Consider the following 23,156-nt stretch of genomic DNA (forward strand, 5'->3'; position numbering starts at 1 on the left):
TTTGTTTCAGTAAAATTTCACAGCAGTTTTCAGAGATACAGCTGTTACTGCTCTTCGCATTAATGTCTCTCTAGTTGATGTTTTCTGCAGTGCATGCTAGTCTGAAGGACAATTACTTTTTAAATGTATACAGAGGTTAGCAGGAGGCTAGTAGCTGTGAACAGAAGTGCCAGAACGTTGCTTATGCATTGGCAAATCAGTAGAATTAACTTAAATGGAACCTGGGGTTGAAAGTTTTCTAAACATAATCATTAATGTACAAATAAAGGACATAATTTTGGAGGACAACCCCCAAACTCAAAAGGCCTTTGGTAGATATAATTATACATTCCTTACAATGTAATTTCAGGTCTCTGCTTCTATTAAGAACCATTTTACACAGTGAGAGTTATAAACTGTTTGATTATATAATCTGCGTAGATGCTAAAATCAGGGCTGAGATGCATTTCTGAGACATGATTTTTCATGACAGGATCTCACAGTCAGCAGTAGCAAGAAGCACTGTTTCCCTGTTCCACTAGGGATATTATGATCCAGCCCTATTTGAGAGGAGCCTACTATATCTTTGTTTTCAAAATGGAAAAAGCATCACTGTTTTTAATTTTCTGTCTAACTACGTTGCCACATGCACACAAGACACGTACACACACTATGCATACAGAGGCAGAAAACTAAAATCTTGCACTGCCATCCTGTGGTGAAAGGTAAGAAAATATTATATTGTCCAGCTCAATAGAATCGGATTATTCTCTACGCAATGTGACTATTGGACTGCTTTGGAGGCCTTGAGGCAGAGTTACCAAGAGATCTACACTGAACTAGTGCTAATAGAAATCAATTTCTTATTCCTTGGAAAAGTAGACTGGGAGTGTTATGAAGGTGTGATGCCCTCAGCTTTGTATGAAGGGAGAAGGACTGGCTTTTAATACTGAGGCTTAGTCCATACTAGGAATTTATGTCAGCATAACTACATCACTCAGTGCTATATCAATGGGAGGGCTTCTCCCATTGACAGTACTACCACGTCTTGGGGATGTGGAGTACCTACACTAATGGGAGAAGGTCTCCCATCAGCATAGGTAGTATCTTCACTAAGCACAACAGTGGCACAGCTGCACCGGTGAAGTTGTACCACTGCAGCACTGTAAGTGTAGACAAACCCTCAGAAACGATCCCTACCAGGCCCTAATACTGTCTATGTTGGGATCAAAAGCTTGCTTGTTTAAACTTGATTGTTGCAAATCAAGTTCTATAGCATTGCATCCCTGACCACTGTGGATAGGGAATTGTTACATATTAAAAAAAAATTTTAAATGTATTACACAGTTTTATAAAAGTCTCTGTCCACACTGTTTAGAAAAACTATGCTAAAACACTGATAGCAGCAACCATGCACACAACCTAGTACATTTCTGATCTCATTGTATGGTAGGGGATGGAGCACATTCCGCTTTCAATTATTCCAGTGTAAATGCAGAGTAAATCTATTGACTTCGCTGGAGTTACTCCAGATTTTACACCAGAATTATTGAGAGCAGAGTCTGGGGTAGTATTTTATTCATTTATCTCTGCTTTTGCAGTAGCACCTGGAATTTAGGCACCTTCCAAAGACAGAAGACATGCTACTTGCATTCTGATGAAAGGGTAGTTAATTCAGTCAGGGAATGGTCATATGACTGAGTAATGTTCAGAGAGATGCCATAGAAGTCAGTGGGAGCTGAAGAGTTCAGCACTTTGTAGGATCTGGCTCTTAATGCAATTTTTGGGGTGGTGGTTGTTGCTTTGTTTTGTTTACTTGGGGGCAGGTGTCTTTGCTTTTTGTAGATATGAAAACAGGGTGAACATTTTCTAAATATGTCAAATTCCTGTTCCCTGGATAAACAGATTGTTTTCCAATGAATCACTACAAGGCTTTAAATATATATTTTTAAAAAGGGAACAAACCAAAAGGAAAAATCTATAAGTCAGCCAACAGGGGAAAGAGAGAAAAAGAGATGTTATGTAGATAAGATGCAAAATATGCAATAAAAAAGTAGAATATTTATCAGAAAGTGTGGTCTATAATTGAATGCTGCCAGGGGATGGCTCTAACTTGTGTTTGGACACTTCTGACATGGTTTTAGTCTGAAGCCTTTAGATTAGAATTTGCTATTTCAGAAAAATGGGGATTTAGTATAGCGCGCACTATATCCCTAGAGATCTACTCTTTTCTCTTTCAAGCTGTGGGGCGTGGAAGCATTTTTTCAAACAAAAATATGGAGAACATGCATTTATCTAAATAGTTGACAACCACATTTGAAATTGAATCCCACAACTGGCTTCCTAGTTGTCTCCTTCAGGGTACTGGTCCTATAAAATACATAATAGGCCTGTGTTAACTCAGGAACTGCCTCTCCATCTGTGTTGTGCTGCAGGAACTGTGAGCAGCTGGCAAGTGGTGGCTGAGAGGACTTCAGGTAAAACTACTAAGAAACAGTGGCAAGGCTTTCTCAGCTTAGGGTCCTAAGTTATGGAACTGCCTGTCAACAGAGATCAGGATCAGCCCAAGTTTTGCCACGTGCAGGGCATGATGCAAAACTCACTGTTTCATAAAGGCTTTCCCCAAATAATGGAGTGGAAAAACAACCAGCAGCATTCATATGGAAGGCAGGAATTTATGGCTAAAATAAGCGAAAGAAAGGATTTTGATCCCATTTTAAGCAGAACTCACTGTGATTCTGAGTGCATGAACTTATAATAATAGGTACCTTAGTAGTTCAGCTAGATTAGAAAGAACTCACTCCCACTATCTCAACCACTTACTCCTAGTTTTACAGTCTCAATATATAGTTTGAAGGACAACATTATGTAGCCACCTTGTGAGCATTCTAACTAATGCTGTAGCCAGTATGTCATCTCTGATCATTCATGTGGGTATGCACATCTTCCCCCATCTCACTTAAAAGTACTGGTCTCAGCCTCTCTTTTGAAAGGCAAAATCCTCACCTGACCCTTCCTCACTTGCTAATGACCATCCTGTTGCCAGTCTCTTTATTCAACAAGAAACTGATGAAAATACTCTTATTTTATCACATCTCTCAGCACACCTTCCTTAATCCCTTTTGTTTTCCTTCATCAGTCCTCTCACTCGAGGATGTTTCTTTACTTAGTTCAACCTTGGTCATCATTTCCGTGCAGCTGAAAAGGTATTAAGTATGTGTCCCTGTGAACCACTTCAAACTTTACCTTAAAATCTTCCTGTGCAAATCAGTGGATGAACAATGCTTTTATTTCATTCATCTCTCCATCTCTCACTGTGACTAGTGTAAAGGCACACTTGCATCTTCCCAACTGAGTATTCTTTTCTTTTGCTTCAGACATTGTTCTTCATTTTCTCTTCCTGAATAAACAAGAGTGATTAGACCCAGTATTTTGCAACTTCACCTCACTCTGTTCTGTGGCATTTTGTGCAGAGGAGCTATAGACAAATATGGTATCATACGGAGGCTTTCAAAGAAGTCCATTTGTGCCACCTTGTGGGAGTATATAATAACACACGTCACCGTATCTAGCTACACTGCTACCATCAGCTTGTCTTGAATGTGTGTTCAGAAACATAATTTCTCTTTCATGTCTAAAAGAAATGAGTGCTGTTCAGTGGCCTGTGACAGAAGTCTGTAAAGGTTTCTGTCTGGGTAATTGAATCTTACATACACATCTAATAAAAGGTCTACTCTTTAAAGCTTTGCAGCTAAGAGGAGCGCATGGAGGCAGATTATGGAAATTCCCTGACCATTTGGCTCCTTCCCCAAAGCACTCATAGCTGTGGGTGCAAAGAATATGTTAGTCAGATCCCTTGGCTCCGTCTATGCCAGGAACATTTTCCAAAAATCTTCTTTTGCTAAAAGAGGTGAAACTCCACTGGTTTCACAATGTTAAGAGCCTTAGCATAGACAGCCCATTGGTGATTGACACTTGTAAGCACCATGTCAGCTCACCTGCTCAGAGCAAGTCTACTAGACCTACTGCACGAAATGGTGTCGGCTGCTGGTAGGCTGTCTTGTCTGCACCATGACACTAGTGCCTCTAACAGTGGTAGAATTGCACAAGTTTTAGCCTGTTGTAGATACCTGATTTTTAGTTAATGAGCTTGTTGAGAACTTTAGAGGACCTGTGCAGAGATGCTACAGGAGCCTCTGTCATGAACTGCAGCTGTCTCCCCTCCCAACTGAGGAAGAAGGAAATGCTGAGTAATACATCTCCTCCCCACCAAGGGGAGTGGAGAGATGCTGAGTTATGCATCTCAAAGAACTTTGAGTTTCAAGGCCTAAAGCCAAATCTTAAAAGCCTCATGAAAGTAACCCCATGGAAGGCGATAGGATTGCATTTACGAGTAAGGATGTCTCCCATAAGGGTTTACAAAATCAGGCCCCTAAGGATTTGCCTGCACTGGGGATGAGCTGTAGCTACATTCATATAGATTCATTAGTGCAGTGTAGAGACAGGTAAGCTGCAGGGGCATAGGTCAGTTTTTACACTGGTGCACCACTTATACCCTAGGGCTTTGAACTAGTGCAACTACATCTCAGTAGTTGCAGCAATGCAAAAATACCCCTTTGTGGATAAGGCGCAGTTGGGACCATTTAAATGCTACCATACATGGACCATTTCTTTTCTATCTATTTTGCTTTCAGGTGTCCTTCAAATAAATAAATAAATAACAATGAAGAAGCCATACTAATCTCTGGTATACTTTCACAGAAGTCCATAAAGTTTCACCAGGGGTGATTTTGCAAAGAAATGAAATGAAAGAAACTATGTTAAGTCAGCACTGAGGTTGCATTTTCAAACACAGAAACTGAGGTAGCATGAAGGTTAAGATTCTCTTAGTAACATTAACTCACTGACATTGCACATACATAAGTTATGTTTATTATTTATTAGGAGATCAAGAGTGTGTTATTCTCCCTTTGAAAGCAATAACAAAGATTCTGTTGATTTAAATGAGAACAAGATTGAGTCTCAAATGTACGTTTTATTATACACAGCATAACAGACTGAGTTCAGAGTCTGCACCTGTAAAATTGGCACAAACCTTTGCAGAGGGTCCCTGGCTGAGAAGCAGGGGTAAGATTTCAACAATGATTTTCGCAACTTCACCTCCATTGGGGGCTCAGAGTCAGCTAGTGCAGCCTCAGTATTGGATAGTGTCAGCTGGATAAGAAGTGTGGTTAGAGTGGCTGGGTATACACATCTTCTTTGCAGTGTCCTCAAAGGGGGCTTTTTGTGGAGTACCTTGCTGAGATTAAAGCTGTCCTCCCCTTGCAGAAATCCCAAGGAAGGGCATGTGGTAATGCCACCATTTGTCTTCCGTTAGCTGAATCATATCAGCTAGGGTGCAGTGAGTTAAATTGATCCAGTGTGTGCGCTATGAGAACCCTAACTTTTGAATGTCTTAATGGTTGTGTTCACATGTTTAAACTTAACTGTGCATTAGTGTCTCTGCACTTAGCAATTATATATAACATATAGCCATCTACTGCCTCCCTAGAATTACTACAATAAGGTATCAGTGCAATTTAAATGTTCTATGACAGATCTATGCTGCAGAGGTCACCCAACCTCAACAGGAAAACAGACAGCCATCCTGAAGAGACAGCATTTAATACACTTCAAGCTTCTTTGTTACGGATAATATACCAATGAGGTGTATTTTATTTCAAGGAAAGAGGAGTTCAGGTTAGTGAGATAGAGACAAAAAAATGATTAATTGTGGAGTATCTCTTTTTACCTTCTCACAAACCAACCACCCCTATTTACTGTATTTTAAAATTCCTTCAAAGCCTTCACTCATCTATCATTTAAAAATCTTGTTTCCTCAGAGGGCTGTATCAACCAGCCCAATTTTTCACAGGCTGCAGTCCTATGAAGCTGGTATCTAGAGCATATGCCTTTGTTCATGATATGCAGTTAAATAAGTAGGTGTGGTTAATTCTGATGTCCCTTTCTAACTGAAGACTGGGGAAAACATCTGCTTCTTGATGTAAACCATCTGCTATTACCAGATACAAAGTCAAGCATTTTAACACAGTATATTCCTCAGAATTACACTTGCTGAACTGAACAGTATTACAGATTCCCCTCCCAATGCTCTCATCACACACCAACTCAGGGATTTTCCCTTGCACCTTATCTGGGATTGATCAGTGCAATTATTTTGTAAAGGTCTTTGTCAGTGAATTCAAAATAACTAGAAACAATAATTATTATTATTTAGGATTCAACTTGTAATCTTCCAGCTGAGATGCTGCCTTAGCTTTGCAGTTACAGGTGCAGAGAAAGTCAAAAAATGGTTTTTGTGCAATTGTGTGTGTAGGGAGAGTGGGATGGGGGCAGAGGGTGGCTGAACTAGTTCATTACTATCTGACATGTGGAATACTCATTTAAATACTTAGCATTGTTGCAAAAGCTACCCTGCTGAGTTTTACAGAGGTCAGAAATTAGCAGCACCAGAGTATTAGGAAGGGTGAGGGAGGTTTTTCTGCCTTACTGGGAATCACTCCTTCCCAATGGAATAACATTGACATTTCTAGCCCAGCAGGGCCATGACATATCAGACTTTAAAGTCATGACATTTTATACCTACAATACCTGTCACTGGTGAAGGTCTGATTCTTGCCCATTCTGGGCCTCAGGCAGGTGTACATTTTTGGATGGCGGGTAGGGTGCAAAGTAGAAATATTTGTGTTAGGCTGACATTTATAAACTGACAGCTATTTGGAGTGGCTCATGGTTTGGAATGCTAGAATAAATATTGATGGAGATGAATTAATGTGAAAAGGGCAAGTGTGGCTGCCAAATGCTCATGATAAATTCATTTATCCCATGGTTCTGCAATTTTGTCAAATGGATCTCACCTTTGCACACTGGGTCCTGTTATAAGGGGCTACTGCAGTCTGACAAATATTACTTGTTTAATGGAGGTGATCTAATAGAGACTGAGTAAAATCATACTCACTGAATTTTGGGATACTTTCGGAATTTTGCGTGGTCTCTTAAGGCATAAGTTTGCCTAATCAGGGTTGTTGCTAGTGGTGGAAACAAAACAAATTACTACCAGAATCAAGAGCTGATCTTGGGTCTCCACTCCCCTCTCCCAGCGGGTCCAAAAGATGCTGTTGCTGAGTGGATCTCGGCTCTTCCCCTTCCCCCCATGACTACAGCTTGGTTGGCACCGCTGGATTGATTGAGCGGGATCAATTGAGCGGAAGTGGAGACCCGCCCAATTGATCAGGAAGTTGCCCACATTAATTCACCCCCTCCCCAAAAAGAGTAATGCTGCATCGACTGGAGGGCATTTCCAGTTGGCACAACGTAGTGGGGACGGTGCGGTAATCAGAAGTTAGGAAGTCGACGGGAGATATGCAAGCTACTATAATGTAGCTTGTGTATTCCCTGTTGACTGCCGCCCAATTTCATCTGCAGTGTAGACCACGCCTGAGTAGTTTTCTTGCTCCCTGGTGATATGTGTCTCCTTTCCTTTGAGCTCTTTTGTCCTAGCAACCAAACCTACCTATTCGTGGGATCCCTTTTCTGATCCCTTGAGCAAAAACAGGGACTCCTGGAGAGGGAGGAGTGCACAAGCATGGAGAGCAGGTGTCAGCATCCTCCCCATGCACACTTGCACTGGCATTTTGTGCTGCCTACTACACAGTGAGTGACGGGGAGGGAGGGAGCCTTACTGAAGTGTGGGAGGAAAGAAAAAGTGGATGGGAGGCAGCAATCAAAGATGTAACATCACTGGTCAGAATGAGAGTTGGGGGTGGAACTCTTGTGGCCAGCACATCCCATTGGAATTCCTACGCACTTGGGAGTCCCAAAGTCTCAGTGAGTTCTGTTACTCCACGGGAGGTGAGGGAGAGTGTGTGAGAAAGAACAGAGATTCACTGTGTAATTAATCTGGGTGGAAAAACATCTTTCAATTATATAGCTACACTACACACACATGCTAAACTATGCTAAAAAATATGCTAGAAGAACGTTATTAAGGTTGTAAAGTCAAGCATCCAAAAGTTAGAAATGTCAGAATTAAGATTGCCTGTAGAACCTTAATTTGGCCCCCTGGTGCATATGCATTTTGGTAGAGTCTTTAATTTCATGATCATGTACTATTTTTTCCACAGGATCCCTGCCTCATTCAGTGCCCAGGATGGACTTGTTCTGGGGAGGAAGCAGGGTTGTGTAGTAAAAGAGGTTGCTGTCAGTAGGACCCCTGCTTCATTTGTTGTGGAAGTTAGAAGGGGTGTACTATTTGCAATTACTGGGACAGACAGGTTAGAAGATGTGTCGTGAATGAGGCAGGGGACTGCAAGGAGAGTAAGGAGGGTCTCATGATTAAGGTAGTTGAATGTTGCCCTGGAGGCACACAAGTGAGAGCCATAAAGGGAAGAAGCATGCTCGCTCGGTCACTCTGTGGGAACTGTCAGTGCAGTCTGGCCAGCACTAGCAGCTGCAAGAGCCTCGAGCGTGCTCATTAAGAACAGAGCCTTTGGAGAGTTTAGCTGATAAAACCTAAGAAATCTCTACTGGGTATGTCTGAACTTTGATTTATCCAACGTTTATAACTGGGGCTTCTGATTTCTGGTTCTAACCAACAGAGCACCCCCAATACATAAACAAAGAAAGAAAAGGGAAAAAAAAATAGGTATTTATCTAATAAATTCTGGAAGAACACGGGAAATGGTTATTTGTATCTAAGACTTGTCTACACAGAGCAGCTATAGAGGTGTGATTTCTAAAGTGCACTAATGTGTTGCACATTAATTTGTCCATGTAGATGCAACTGGTAAGTCTAAAGGTTCCCTAGTGCACTTCAATCTAGTGTTGTTTGAAACAGTATTATGTTAAAGAGCGCTGGGGAACATTAAGAGATTACTCATTTCATTATACACTGCTGTAATGAGTAATGTATATAATATACCTTACTCATTACAGTATATGCAAAGAGAAAGACCCAGAAAATCCTGACAGTTTTGGACATCTGCATAAAACCTCAAAATTGCTAAAAATAAATCCCCGAAAATGAAATGAATAAATCCAAAAAACTCAGAAACCCAACTTCTAACTCGGCCAAATTTGGGCAAAGGGCACATCCCTGACACAAAGGCCACACTCCTGCCAAATTTCAAGTCCCAGGTCCAAAGCAGGAGGGGCATGCACGATGCGAAAGCACTTGAAAGAGAAAGAAATGGAAGAATTTTTAAGGTGGACAAAACAATATATTTTCCCTTATCTCATCCTTGGAAATGGCTGAACATTTCTGTCCGAAATATTCAACACAAATATATTCAACCTGAAGCAGATGCCCAGCATGGAAACTTTCAAGCTCAACAGTTAAAGTTCGGCAAAATTATAAGCAACTGAAAACAAGGTGTTATAATAGGAAGTGTCAGGCAACTTTATTAATAATAGGTGGTGCTACCAGACTATCTATAATTCAGAGTGTTGTGTATATCTATTTAATCTATAATTTCTTTATTTTTAAAGGGAATTTTTAATATCCAGGAAAATGTACTGGGGGACTAGAGCTTTCACTGATTACCCAGAAAATAGGTATGGCACAAGCAGTGGCAGTAAAAGCTTCTCACCTAATGAGCCTCACTTTAACTTGGAGGGACATCCTTTGTGTGTATAACTCAATATACAGCCTTGGCTTTTCCACTGAGGCCACAAAGTGGGAGCTAGTAAATCTCAAATGTGGTAGTGGATGGTTTTTATGACATAATCATTTAATGTAGCCTGAACAGCCATCAGATGGTAATGCCTTTCCGCTACTATTGTCCTGGGCTAAATTTGAATGAGTGACCTAGAGTTCATGGCCTCTCACCCTGATTCTCTGATACATTGAGGCAGTTTTGTGCAGCTCCACCTGTGCAAACCTGTCCTAAAGTTATCATAATGTTTTGCTGGAGCTTGGATGCCTAGTGTGTCTTTGAACTATGTGCAGTCACAGACCTCACTGAGGCTAAATCTACATTTTGAGCTAGGGGTGTGATTCCCAGCTTGCATGGACATGCTAGCACACTAAAAACAGTAGTGCAGTTGTGGCACAAGCTAGCCATCCTGAGTACATAGGCACAGGATCCAGGTAGGCTTGTTTTTGGGGCAGCTAGCCCATGCTGCCATGCTACACTACTGTTTTTAGTGTGCTAGTTTGATGAGAGCTAGTGCCAGTATGTCTATGTGAGCTGGAAACCACGTCCCCTACTAGGGTTGCCAACCCTCCAGGATTGTCCGGGAGGCTCCAGAAATTAAAGAGTCATCTTTAATTAAAGATTATGTCATGTGATGAAACCTCCAGGAATACATCCAACCAACATTGGCAACTCTAATCCCTAGCTCCAAGTCTAGACGTAGCCTGAGTCTGATGGATGTGCTAGCCACCTTCTGTTTAGGCTGAGTGAGGGAAAAATTAAATGCTCCTTTGTTTAGTGATAGCTGAAACAAAAGATGCCACTACCCAAAGATTAGACTGAATTCAAATGCTGGAGCTGGGGATTAATTGGTGGAGCAGAGTGTGTCAGAAACAGCCAGAAAGCAGGCAGAGAGCAGCAGAAAACCAGGAGACATCAAGAGAAACACTTGTAGTGTGGCTCTAAGAGAAAAGAAAGAGAGAGAGAGATTTTAGAGCAGAGTGCTGTCTGGAAAGGCAGGTTTGCAACTGTGAGCAAGGAAACTGTCTTTCTGTTCCTACTGTGTTCAGGGAAACAGGACTTTATGTACATTTTGCAAATAAACAGGATTGCATCAAAGAAATACTTGACTCCTCCTAACAGAAACAACCTGAAAGGCCCCAAATATTGGCTAACTGCTTGGGCCAAAAGGTGCAAAAACACTTACTCATGGGGATTCCACCACTCTTGTGACAGCAGTGGCTGGCAATTTTTATGCCCCACCCGTCCCTGAGCACTGAATCAGTTCTTGGGGCTATTGGACAGCTTATACTAACCTTCTGAATGCTCTAAAATTCACCTAGGGAATGGCCCAGTTCTCACCGGCTCCAGGGCGTGGATGCACTTCTGGCTAGTGTCACCAGTACTAGTAGTCTCCTCAGAGGGAGATGGGTGAAGGCAGAGCCACAGCTCTGAGGTGGCCTGCTGTTGGGAGGAGAGGCGCATTCTTTAAAGGCTGGCAGAGTTCCTGTTCCAGCCTGTGCTTTATGGGAGCTTAGCTTCTAAGGAAGTTAGCCAGAATTTCACCAGAGACTTTTGCTCCATCACGGCCCCTCATCGCTCCTTGTGGTGCCAGCCATAGGTTTGTTGCCACAAGGTGGTGATGCTGCCCTTCTAGAATGCATTGTCAGCCAGAATTCCTCCTGGGACTACTGATGTAGCATGGATCCACTACTTAATCCTTTCAAAGTCAAGATATGGGACCAAATATGTACAAAAGACCTTTCCCAGGCTTTCATTTTTCTTTCCATTACTCAGAATGGGTGACAGTAAAAGAAAGAGGTAGGCCGCTCTGTTCTCCAATTTTTAAGGGCTTAGGAAGTGCCTGGAAATATAGCCAACGTTAGCATAAAATAGATCTTGAAAGAGCTCTACAGAATACAGGCATGGTTTGTGCATCCTGCCCTTTACACCAGTCAATTTATTAGACCATCTGAGTACCATGTTGCTGACTGATAGATACTAACATGTTTTCATGCCTCTTATTCTAATCAGTCAGGTGCCTTGACAGTGAACACAATTACAGATGTATCCTTCATTTGAAGCAAGAAGTAAACATTTTGACTGCTTTTTTTGTTAATTATGTAAAGCAGTCTGAACAACAATGGCAAAACATACAAATGAAGAGCAAGAAGTTCCACAGAGATGCTGTTTCTATATGGAAATTTATATTTGTTTTCATTTTCTTAGGTAAATATAACAAATTGCCAGATGAGAAAAATGTAATTTCAGCAATCATATGCAGTGGAATTCTGTTCTGTGGATCCCTTTGTTTGCCATGATTATTTGGCTATTTAGATCTAGTCTTATTTTTCAAAAGCTTTTCATATTGGATTTGTGTCTCATTTATACTAATTTTCAGGTTTAAGGGTCAGATTGAAAATGATTTAATTGGTATTTCAAAGACAGGGAAGAATTTTAATCTTTATGACTTCAATGGGATTTAAACACATGCTTAAAGTTAAGCACCTAATTGAGGAATCAGGCTCTGTGAAAGAAAGAATAATATGGTGAGAGCACTTCTACCAGGCAGGGACTATCTCATTCTGTATGTTTTATACAGTGTCTAATACAGGGAAGGTCTCAAATCTGATTTGTGTGTCTGGGGAGAACTGCAGTATCAATAATGAATAATAATAATAATAATAAGGGACAGATTATTACTCCCAGCAATACAAACGTGTACAAATTCCACTCATGTTTTTAAAGATGCATGTGCCTGAGATGTAAGAAAGACCCCAGTCCCGTCTGATGTAATTGCCTTTTAATTTGAATAAGTATCTGAGCTTTGATTATATATAAATGACAAAATATTTCTGGGTCACCCACGTGACATTCCTGTGATTGTTATTCTATTCTGAAGGAGCTGGCAGGTGCTACTTCCTAACGCAAAGTGTATATTTTAGCACACCGCATCCATAAGCCACACCCACACCCCACCTTCTGTTTTACAAATGATACTTGAAAGAGAAAATGTGCTTTGACTGGCTTTAATTGACAAAATATGTCTTGGGTCATCCCAAGGGAAATGTCCCTTCATCTGTTGGACTGTTCTGAAGTATATGGCACATGCCATTCTCTGTCCTGACGCTTTATTTCTTGCCATGTATCGCAAACGCAACCTCCTGTGTTGCAAATGCAGCTTGAATACAGAACTGGGCTTTGAGTGTCTATCAATGACAAAATACTGTATTTTGTCACTATACATCCTTGACTCTTATTTAAATTAAGAGCCATGTGGGAATGGGGTTTCTTTTGCATTGCAAAGAGTGTACCATTTGCTATGACTGACAGCTTCCCACTCCCAAGAGGGAGCTAGCACTAGATTCTTCAATGGCCTGAACTGTGCAACATTTTGTATAACAGGATGCAGAATAGTCAGCAACCAGGTAGATCACAGTGACAAAAGATAAGGAAACAGTCAGTGCTGCAGCCCTATTTGTAATATCTCAGATATATAAAATAAAGGTCTGTTACTGAAATGCTTCAGGGATTTCTGGGCATTATTGACAGAACCAGAACGTGATGTCAGAAGTAAATGTGCCCCTGTATGGCCAAAGCAATCAGCAGATCTGATTGACTTACAAAAGCAGACATCTAAACACAAACCTCAGTTATAGCAACAACTTCTGCTTCTGGTTCCTGAACCCATGGACACGGAAGGGGATGTGTTCAACAACTGGCTGTTCTTTAGATTACAATGGGAAAATTATTAAATTGCCACAAGACTGAATGAAAAAGATAAAAGAATAAGGGCTGCAACAGAAGGAATGCCACACACTCCAGCAGCACCTGGATATGCCACCAACAATCTGCAGAGATCCATCTAAAATTTTGGACATACTCCAAAAACATTTTGAACTGACAAGAAATGTTATATATTAACATTCTCTCTCTTCAACAAGTGTGAGCCTGCATCTACAGAAACCATTGACCAGTATATGGTCAAGCTGCACAAAATGGCAGATTCATTGGAGAACGACATTTTGAAAGAGAATTGATGCAAGATCTTTTAGTCATAGAAATCCAAAGTCAAAGGAGTTCAGATAAGAATGCTCAAAAATCCCAGGTTAACAGGGTCCATTGAAATGTGCAAAGCGAGCGAACAAGCTCTCACTTAAATAAAGATGATAAATGTATAGGATACTGAGAGTATGCATTGTATATACAAAAACAAATACAGGAATCCACAGAAAATAAATAAAAACACCACATAAGTACAGTGATGAGGCAAGCACACCTCAAAACAAAAGCTGCAGATATTGTGATATAAGACCTGCAGCAGGCCAAATGCCCATATTACAGACTTGTGCAGAAACTGCGGAAAGTAACACTGAGGTGGTGGCACAAGGAAGAAATAGAATGCCAACTAGATAGTGGAGCATCTGTAAATGTAATGGGATAGAAGGACTTTCTCAGCATCGTGCAAAATGGAGCAACAAAACTGCACCCAAGCAATGCTAAATTAAAACTCTGTGATAGTACCAAAGGAAAGATACTAGCTAGAATTATTGGCTGTGAACTCCAGACAGAAACCACTACTATCAGCCAATACAAGTGAACACATGAACCTTGTGAGAATAAACCTCTCACCTACAATTCATACAATAAATTCACAAGCAGAAGAAACGGATGCACATGGACACACAATCAGGTGGCATCTCCGTGACTTAAATCCTGAAGAACTACAATGTTTTTTGAAGGAGTGGGGTGCCTCCCAGGCACACTACACTTACAAACAGACACAACCAGCTAGCCAGTGCAATATCTACCAAGCATAATCCTCACAGCATTAAAATAAAAAGTATTGAGAGCAATAAGACAAATGGAAAAGGATGGCCTTATTGCCAAAGTGACTGAACCTACAAAATGGATAAGCAACATGGTGGCCATAGAAAAACCAGGAAAACTTCTTTATATGCATAGACACAAGCAATTTAAACAAGGCACTGTTGAGGGTTCATTATCAGATACCTACAGAAGAAATCCTACCTGACCTTGCTAAAGCGAAGATATTTTCAGTGGTGGATGCAAAAGATGGATATCGGCAAGTTTTACTACATGAAGAAAGTAGTTATCTCACCAACTTCTGGACACCAGCAAGATGATACAGATGTCTGAGAATGCCATTTGGAATCAAACCAGCTGCTGAAGAATATCACTGCAACCAGCAAGATGAATTAGTAGGTCTCAAGGGGATTAGCATGATAGTTGATGATATTTTAGGGTACAGGTATGGAGAGACAATGAAAAAGGCAATATCAGATCACAATCGTAATCTCACTAATCACCTAGAAAAGGGCCTGGGAAGTCAACCTAAAACTCAACAAACAGAAGATGAGACTGCAACTCACAGAGGTACCACACATGGGACAAATGCTGGCTTCACAAGATCTGTGACCAGATCCAGAAAAGGTGAGAGCAATACAGCAAATGCCCAAACCTTCAAACACCAATGGCTGCAATGGCTATTAGGATTTCTAAATTACCTGATCAAATTCCTTCCTTGCTCAGAGGTATGTGAGCCTCTTAGACACTTACTAGAAACATGTGCAATGTGAATTTGGCTACCACAGCATGACAGAGCTCTCAAGCACATTAAAGACTTGGTCACCACACACCTTGTGCTAAAATATTATGATGTGAAAGCAGTTACCATACAGTATGATGCCAGTGAAACTGGATTTGGCCCAATCCTCCTGCAAAAAACACAACCAGTAGTATTTGCATTAAGGTCTTTATCTCTAACAGAATGACGATATGCTCAAACTGAAAAACAGAATCTAGCAATAGTATATACTGTGAAAAATTTGATCAGTATACACAAGGTCAAAAATCCATACATATTGAAAGTGATCATAAACCACAGGAAGTCATTTTTAAGAAATCACTGCTTTCAGCTCCAAAATATCTCCAAAGTATGCTATTAAATTACAATATTACCACCTAGATGTATGCTATAAAAAAGGAAATAAAACATATATAGCAGACTTCCTCTCCCGAGCAGCTCTGCCACAAAAAGCAAGTACAAATGAAAAAGAAATTCTTAACCTAATTAAAACAAAAGAAACACAAAAAGAAATAGAAAGTATTAATCAAGCCAGCTACATTCCTATTTTCCAGGACAAGGAAGTCCCTCAGCATACGCTACAGGATGAAGAGCTACAATATCTGACATCTCCTATTTTAACAGGATGGCCAGACACATATGAAGAGGCTCCCGAGGTCACTTGTGAATATTGGAACTATTGTGATGGACTCATTGTGCAGGACAACATTATATTCAATGGCAACCGAATACCTAACGTCTTAAGAAGAGAGATCCTATTTCAAATACACCACAGCCATTCTGGGATAGAAGCATGTCTATGAAAAGCGAGGGATGTAGTATACTGACCAAATATCAACAATGAAACCTGAAGACCTGATAGGAACTGTGATTCATGTGCAGAATCCCAAGGAAGTCAGGAGAAGGAAACTTTGAAGATACATAGCATTCCCAACAGAGCCTGGAACGAGGTGGGATATTACTACTCTGGACTTTTGGGAATTAGATGAAGTATCAATGCTACTGCAACAAAAGTAATAGACAAAGCAATGGAAAACTTCAGCAGCATATCGGATTGCATCATCTCAGATAATGGACCACAGTTCACCAGCAAGGAATTTGCACATATTGCTAAAGATTGGGCATTTAACCTCCCCTACACCAGTCAGTCCAATGGCAAAGCTGAATCAACCATCAAAATTGCAAAAACTCTCAAAGAAAAGCTTAAAGAGTAAGGAAAGCAAGTGGCGAGCTATCCCAGAATGGAGAAATACCTTCCCTGAAGGCATGACCAGCAGCTCTGTGCAACCTCTAATGTCCAGACGCACAAGCACATTGGTGTCTATAGTCAATGTGCTATTAAATCCTGAAGTACTGGAAGGAGTCATAGATCAATTAGAGGAGAAGCGCAACAAAGCTAAAACTTGCTATGACAGACAGGCCAAAGACCTTCCAGAGCTACAATCTGTAGAACCAGTTAGAGTACAATTATTTCCTCAAGTTACATCCTGCAGACAGAAATGGGCCACAACACGCATGGAGTAGATAAACCTCCACTCCCATGTTGTTGCAGTTGCCAGAACAGTAAATTAATCTGTCTAATACAATAATCCTACAGCCAATGGAAACCTGATGCGGAGCGAGGAGGGAAAGGCAAGATCCTCCTAACAATGATAATTGAAATACAATGAATTCACTGCCTAACACACATATGGCAGAAGTGGAACCACTAGAACATGCCACCCAACAACATCAAAGGACAAGCAAAACCAACACTAATGACAAGCCAAACACATTAACCTTTCCTGGCACCATGGAAAGTATTCGCACAGAGAGAGACATCAAACCCCATCCAGGTATAAAGATTTTGTACTCAATCAATGGTAAATCTTTGACCATCCCAAACCGTATCAACTGTTGTTGCATAAATTTAATCAAGTGATGTTCTAGTATTGTGTTATGAAGTTTTATTACAGAACCACATTTTGTTGCTGAGGTATCCTGTCCTCAACAAACACGACAAAGGCGATGTGATACAAGATAGTTTCCCACCTACAAAAGGGAGCTGTAGCTTGAAACCTCCATGGGTCTGAGCGGTGCAATCTCTTGTATAATAGGATGTATAAGAGAGAGACAAGGTGGGTGAGGTAATATCTTTTATTGGACCAACTTCTACTGGTAAAAAGGACAAAGCTTTCGAGCTACACTGAGATCTATATAAGCTTGACAGTTTGTTTTTTCACCCACAGAATTTGGTCCAATAAATGACATTACCTGCGCTCTGGGATGTACAATAGTCAGGACAAGGTAGTTCAGAGCATCAGACACAGTTGTCTATGCTGCAGCCCCATTTGTATGTATGAACTAAACGCTTGCTACTGAAAACCTAAAGGGATTTCTGTGCGTTATGCACAGAACCAGAATCCCTTTGAAATCACAGACGAGCTCTAGGTGGCCGCTTCACTCTCATTTATTGGGGTGAAAGAGTTAAGAAAATACATTTACATTGAAGAATTTTCTTTTAAAAAAAAAAGCAGCTGTGGTCAAGGCCCTGGGCTTGTCTACACGTAAAACGCCACAGCAGCCACGCTGCAGCTCTGTAGTGTGTAGACACTGCCCATGGAGCCGGGCACCAGGCCAGGGGAAGAATTCTTCCGGCAGCCTCCAGCTCTCTACAGGGGGATTTCGGGCCGTGCAAACAACGCTGCGCTGCGGTGTCGATTTCTCACCCCCTGACATTCCCCAGTGCAGACCAAGCCACAGGCATCGAGCCCCGGGCGGTGACACAGCTCCATGGGAGCCTGGAACGACAGGGGGCGCTCGCTCATCCCCGAGCCCCTCAGCTTCCCTCTATGCCCAGCAGCCGCCGGGCACCCCCTTAGCACCGCCCTGCGGCCTGCAGACTACAGAGCCCAGCATGCAACGCGTCTTCTCCGCCCACTTTCCCTTGCGGGCCGTGGTTCCAGCGAGCTAGGGCGGGGGCACGCGCCTGGGGCGACCGGAGCAATGCATGCTGGGAGTGGTAGTTCCCGAGATGCGGGAGGGTGGGTGGGGGTCAATATGGAGCTTTGCCAGCCAGCATACGTAGGTCTTGCGTGCCGCGTTGCACGCCGGGATTCGGTGGCTCTGTGTGAGTGTGTGTATATGTAGCCCACGCGGGTAGGGCAGGTGAGCACGCGCTCGCCGCTGACTGGTGCAGTCAGCGCGTGGTTCCGGAAGTGTGTAGGGGAGGGGGCGTGGCTGTCACTTTCCTTCCCCGGAGCGGGAAGAGTCAGTGTGTGCGAGTCCCTCCGTCGCTGGCTCCGGGAAGCCTGTTCCGCGTTACTGTCCCTTTAAGTCTGGCGGAGCGCCTGCGCGGCCTGCCCTGCGCGTGCGCATCGGGGCCGTGACCTCGCGCCCAGTCGGCGCCGCTCGTGACTGTTGGGGAATTTTTTTTTTTTTTTGGAGGGGGAGGGGAGAAATAACAGCTCAGCGTTCGAGCCCCTTATTGAATCAGCGGCGCGAGCGTTGCCATAGCGACCTTCTCCTGAGCGGCCTGGGCCCGGACCAAGCCGCCGCGGCCCGGACCATGGAGGAGACGGAAGGAACCGAGGCCGCCGAGGGCCCCGGGGCGGCAGTGACCGAGATCCGGGTGCCGGGCCCGCGGGCGCTGCGGCTGCTGGAGTGGAAGGTGTCGGCGGGGGCGGCGGTGAAGATCGGGTCGCTGCTGGCGCTGTGCGCGCCCCTCCCGCCGCCCGGCCGCGCCGCCACCCCCCCGGCGCAGGGCCCCGGCGGGCGGGCCCCGCGAGCGGCCGCCGAGCGCAGAGTGAAGGCGGAGCGGCCCGGTGTGGTGCGCGAGCTGTGCGCGCGGCCCGGACAGGTCATCGCGCCCGGGTAAGGGGGGGGCGGCGGCGGCGGCGCTGGGGGCGGGGGAGGCCCGGTCGCTACGACTGCGCCAGGGGTCGAGGGAGGCGGCGGCGGACGGGGTGGAAGGAGGCGGCGCCGGCCGCAGCGTCGCCCCGGGGCTTGGGCAGCGCTTCAGCGAGCGGGTGCCTCGGCGGCGGGCGGGCTGCAGGGGCTGTGCGAGCCGCCCGCGGGTCTCTCAGGGCCGCCCGTGTCTCTCCCCGCCCGGCGCTTCTCTCCCCCCCCCCCCGCTTTGCGTTAACTTCGCGTGACTGCAGCAGCCGGTGCCGCGCCGCGCCGCTGGCTGAGCGTCCTGGCGACGGCACGGGCCGGCCCAACGAGTGACACTGAGCTGTTACCCCTCGCCACTAGCTGCAGGCGCGTAGGGGCTGTCGCAGGTGTGGGAGTTGTTCCGCGGAAGTTATGTGTTCCGACTTCCGCTCAGCTGCAGCAGAGAGAACTTCTCTCGCCCTCGGTTTCTTCTTCGAAGCGTGCGCCTGTGCGCTCTGAGCTCCTCGTCCAGCCGATAAAACAAGACGAGAATGGACAGTTACACTGAGCTTTTTTGCATCTGCTTCTGGCCATACCCTTGGCTTACTGGCCTGGGGCTAACAACCCTAGCCCAGCCCCGAATTATAAAATGCCCCTTTCTGACATGACCATCTGTAGTTCGCACTGCTATAAAAGTTGGAGTAACTTTCAAACAACAGAAAATTGTTTGGTTTAAATCAACAGCGTAAATATTACTTGATCAAGTTCTATCTCCAGGAAGACAGAGCTCAGGGTGTCCACAATATAAGCACTGCAGCTATACTGCTGACGTGTTAGTGTAGACATTTACAGTGATAGGATTTTTCACTCACTGTAGTAAATGCACCTCCTTCAGATAGCTAGATCTAGTGAAGAATTCTTCCCGGCAGAAAATTTTCACGGTTTTGAATGATGTAGGTAGATCATCCTAAGTTTTGGGTGTCCACCAGGCCACTACTTGATGCTGCTAACACCTATGGAAAGGAAAGGTGAACTACAGAAATAACTTTAACAACATTGATGTTTTCTTCTCTACCTCAAATTCCTTATCTGTAACATGGGACAATAATATTTCTATACCTCGCAGGGTTATTGTGTGGCTAAACTATTTAATATTTGTGATCTGCTCAGATCCTATGAAGATGAGTGTGATAGAAAAAGCCTAATTGTATTAACCATATATATCTAGCAGAGAGAGGGATAATATGATACAGTGGCTGGAAGTTGAAGATAGACAAATGCACTCTCTATGTGCTCTAGAACACCACTGAAATAAACTATTGTATATGTGGATTATCATTAGTGTTAACACCGTAGTGCTATTAACGCAGAACTGGGCAAATAGGTTCATTCAGGTTTTAATATATTCTTGAAGTAGTAGTTTCCTGTTTGTTTTGTATGTCACAGGAGCAAAGATCAAAAAGTATAGGAATCTAACATTTTTGTGTTTAAATTTCCACCTTTCTTATATTTATCTGGACATCAGCTTTGCAGGAATAGAAGAACTCTTGTTTACTACACATAGTTGCCATAAACACTAAAATATTTGTAAACCGGCCCTATATATTAAAAACATTTTAGGGGACAGGCTCTCAACATTGAGAGAGGTTAAATGACAAATGTTTAACAGTGGCTTTGTTTGAGCAAGCTTTTATATGATCTTCTATTGATTGATTTCTGACTTGTTAAAAATGTTAAATAGCTTAAGTATTGTATTTCCAGCTTTGAATAGCATGTTTCAGCTCTCTGGGTTAAATTGGCCTAATGGCTTGCTACCCTACACTTCAAACAGGTCCTTCTCAACAGGAAACCATTGAAACCTTCTAACTTCCTTTGTTTTACGATGGCAGGTTATTGTCTTTTATTGCAGTTCTTTTGATATTTAGGTGGATGCAACCAGGCCTAAACTTTCTTTATTGAAAATCAATGTTGTATACAGAACATCTGCATAACTTTACTGTGGGTCTTTTCTAAAGTCCAAGAAACTACTATCAAAACATATATAAACAAGCTGATTTTTATCAGTCAGTAATAGAAATAATACATAAAAAATACCATTGAGTTCTCCTTCCCATTGAGAGCACTTTCTTTTAGTCATTTTTATTCTTGTGATAGAACTGAGCAGGAAAAAAATAGGAGTGCAGGTTTCCAAAAGTGCTGCTTCAGTATGAGACAAGTGTATTTTAAAAAAATCTAATGTTTTGTCAGTATTAATCTGGAACAAGGTTATGCCAGAAGGTTCTGTTAAAGTTAGCGAAAGGCTTTGTTGTGGGAAAGATACTGATGACTAAAACTCTGAAACAATAAACTGGTGTTTAGATGATGTGGGAGAGAGACAGTTATGTACCTTTACCAAAAACAAGGACATCTTTACCATGCTGGAAGGGTGGAAGGGTTATATTTGTCTTTCTCGTTTCTAAGTCCTAGTTAAATTAACAAATACATAGTCTTATGTCACCTTGAGACAACATAATTTTCAGAGAGCTTGCACATAATGAAAACCTAGTGGAGTGTGAATTTATGTTAGACTTTGTTTCCAGTAAGTACAAACACTTTATGTTGGTGTATACACAAAGTTTGGTGTGCACAATTTGTGCGTTGGATTCAGTTAATGAATCCTCTTATCCTTTTGATTGGAATTAGCAGATGTTTGCATTAGACCCTTCAGAAAAGAAATACACTGTTTGTTATTGACTCAGAATTGTTCTAGCTGCCATATATGCTGTGCTTAGTGTTGTAATACTGATTATGGCCAAATTGTTGTCTTCTAGAGTTTTGAATATTGAACTAGTATATTTGTTTGTAGGTCACTATTACTTAGTATTTAATGGGTAACTGTAAGAGAAAATTGACAGCCTGTAGCTGAGAAGGAGGGTAGTCCAGTGATGATGGCTGTAGTCTGGGACTTGAGAAAACCAGGTTCAGTTCCCTTCCCTGTCACGGACTGTAAAATTGGATAATAGCACTTCCCTACCTCACAGGAGTTTTGTAAGACAAACATATTAAAGATTATGAATAATTTAGATACTTAATGCCCCTCCCCCAATAACTGTAGTACTTGTATAGAAAAATTACATGTGTATACACAAATCTCTTGGGATGTTGGATTGGATTTGCTGGTCTTTCAGGGGAGTGCAGATGGGTCAAATTTGGCTTCCTGCTTCTTTTGTTAAAAACACAAGATATAAAGAAATGTTTCTTTTTATTGTTTCTGAAAGTATGGTTGGAAACAGTTTATAAAATTTGTGTTTTAAAACACTTCCATTTTAATAACTTACATTTCCCTTTAGGCATGGCTAATAAAACAAGTGAGGACATTGTTAATGTGAGTGTCCATTTAGCGAAGATATATTGGGGATCTTGAGAGGTTGGCAATTTCTCTGTTAAACACTGAGCTATGATAAAATATCACATGAAAGTGATGGTATACCTGTAAATTAAAAGAATCTACCAGAAAGATCAAGGAGCTTAGAACTGTAAATGGCAGGGGTGGCAGCAGCAGTTGTTATCAAAAAATTCTCACCAACTTCCATGACAGCAGCAGGGAAAATAATGCCAAAAAATTGTTGGCCTGTTCTCTGTGTATTATTAGAGTGTATGTTTGCTTTTTTTAAAAAGTGGCAATGTACTTTTAAATACCAGTAGTTTCCACTGAGCTTAGTTTTATTAAAGGGGCAGTCTGGGCATTGTACTGAAACAGTGTTTTATGTAAAGCTTCATAAACAAACAAAAAAGCAAACTTTGTAATGTGAAGCTGTTGTTCCATGTTTGGGTCCTGGTAACTACGCAGACCATTTGAGTTCATTTTCACGATTCAAGTTGTCAGCAAAACCCCTTAATGGAATTATTATTACCTCATAATTCCAAGATGTCTGCCTGCTTTATCTTAATATTTGGTGGTATTTGTTTTATGGTACCTCATAAAATGTATCTTAGTTGTAGCATTCTCTGTTGCTGAAATGTTTTTAGGATTTCAGTGAAACAGT

The 23,156-nt window shown here is 42.3% G+C and overlaps 1 protein-coding gene across 1 annotated transcript in view; it reads left to right on the top strand.

Annotated features, from left to right (window-relative positions):
• Positions 1-18,416: 18,416 nt before the first annotated feature.
• The window catches only part of CTDP1 (CTD phosphatase subunit 1), a 176,067-nt gene continuing 171,327 nt past the window's right edge, over positions 18,417-23,156 (top strand). The window contains exon 1 of the mRNA XM_067537538.1: positions 18,417-19,131. Coding sequence (XP_067393639.1) covers positions 18,827-19,131 — 305 coding nt within the window. The 5' untranslated portion in view covers positions 18,417-18,826. The remainder of the gene's footprint in view (positions 19,132-23,156) is intronic.

This window comes from Emydura macquarii, unplaced genomic scaffold (genome assembly GCF_026122565.2).
Source record: "Emydura macquarii macquarii isolate MOO-44397 ecotype Brisbane River unplaced genomic scaffold, CSIRO-AGI_Emac_v2 contig_431, whole genome shotgun sequence".
Classification (NCBI taxonomy): Eukaryota; Metazoa; Chordata; order Testudines; family Chelidae; genus Emydura; species Emydura macquarii.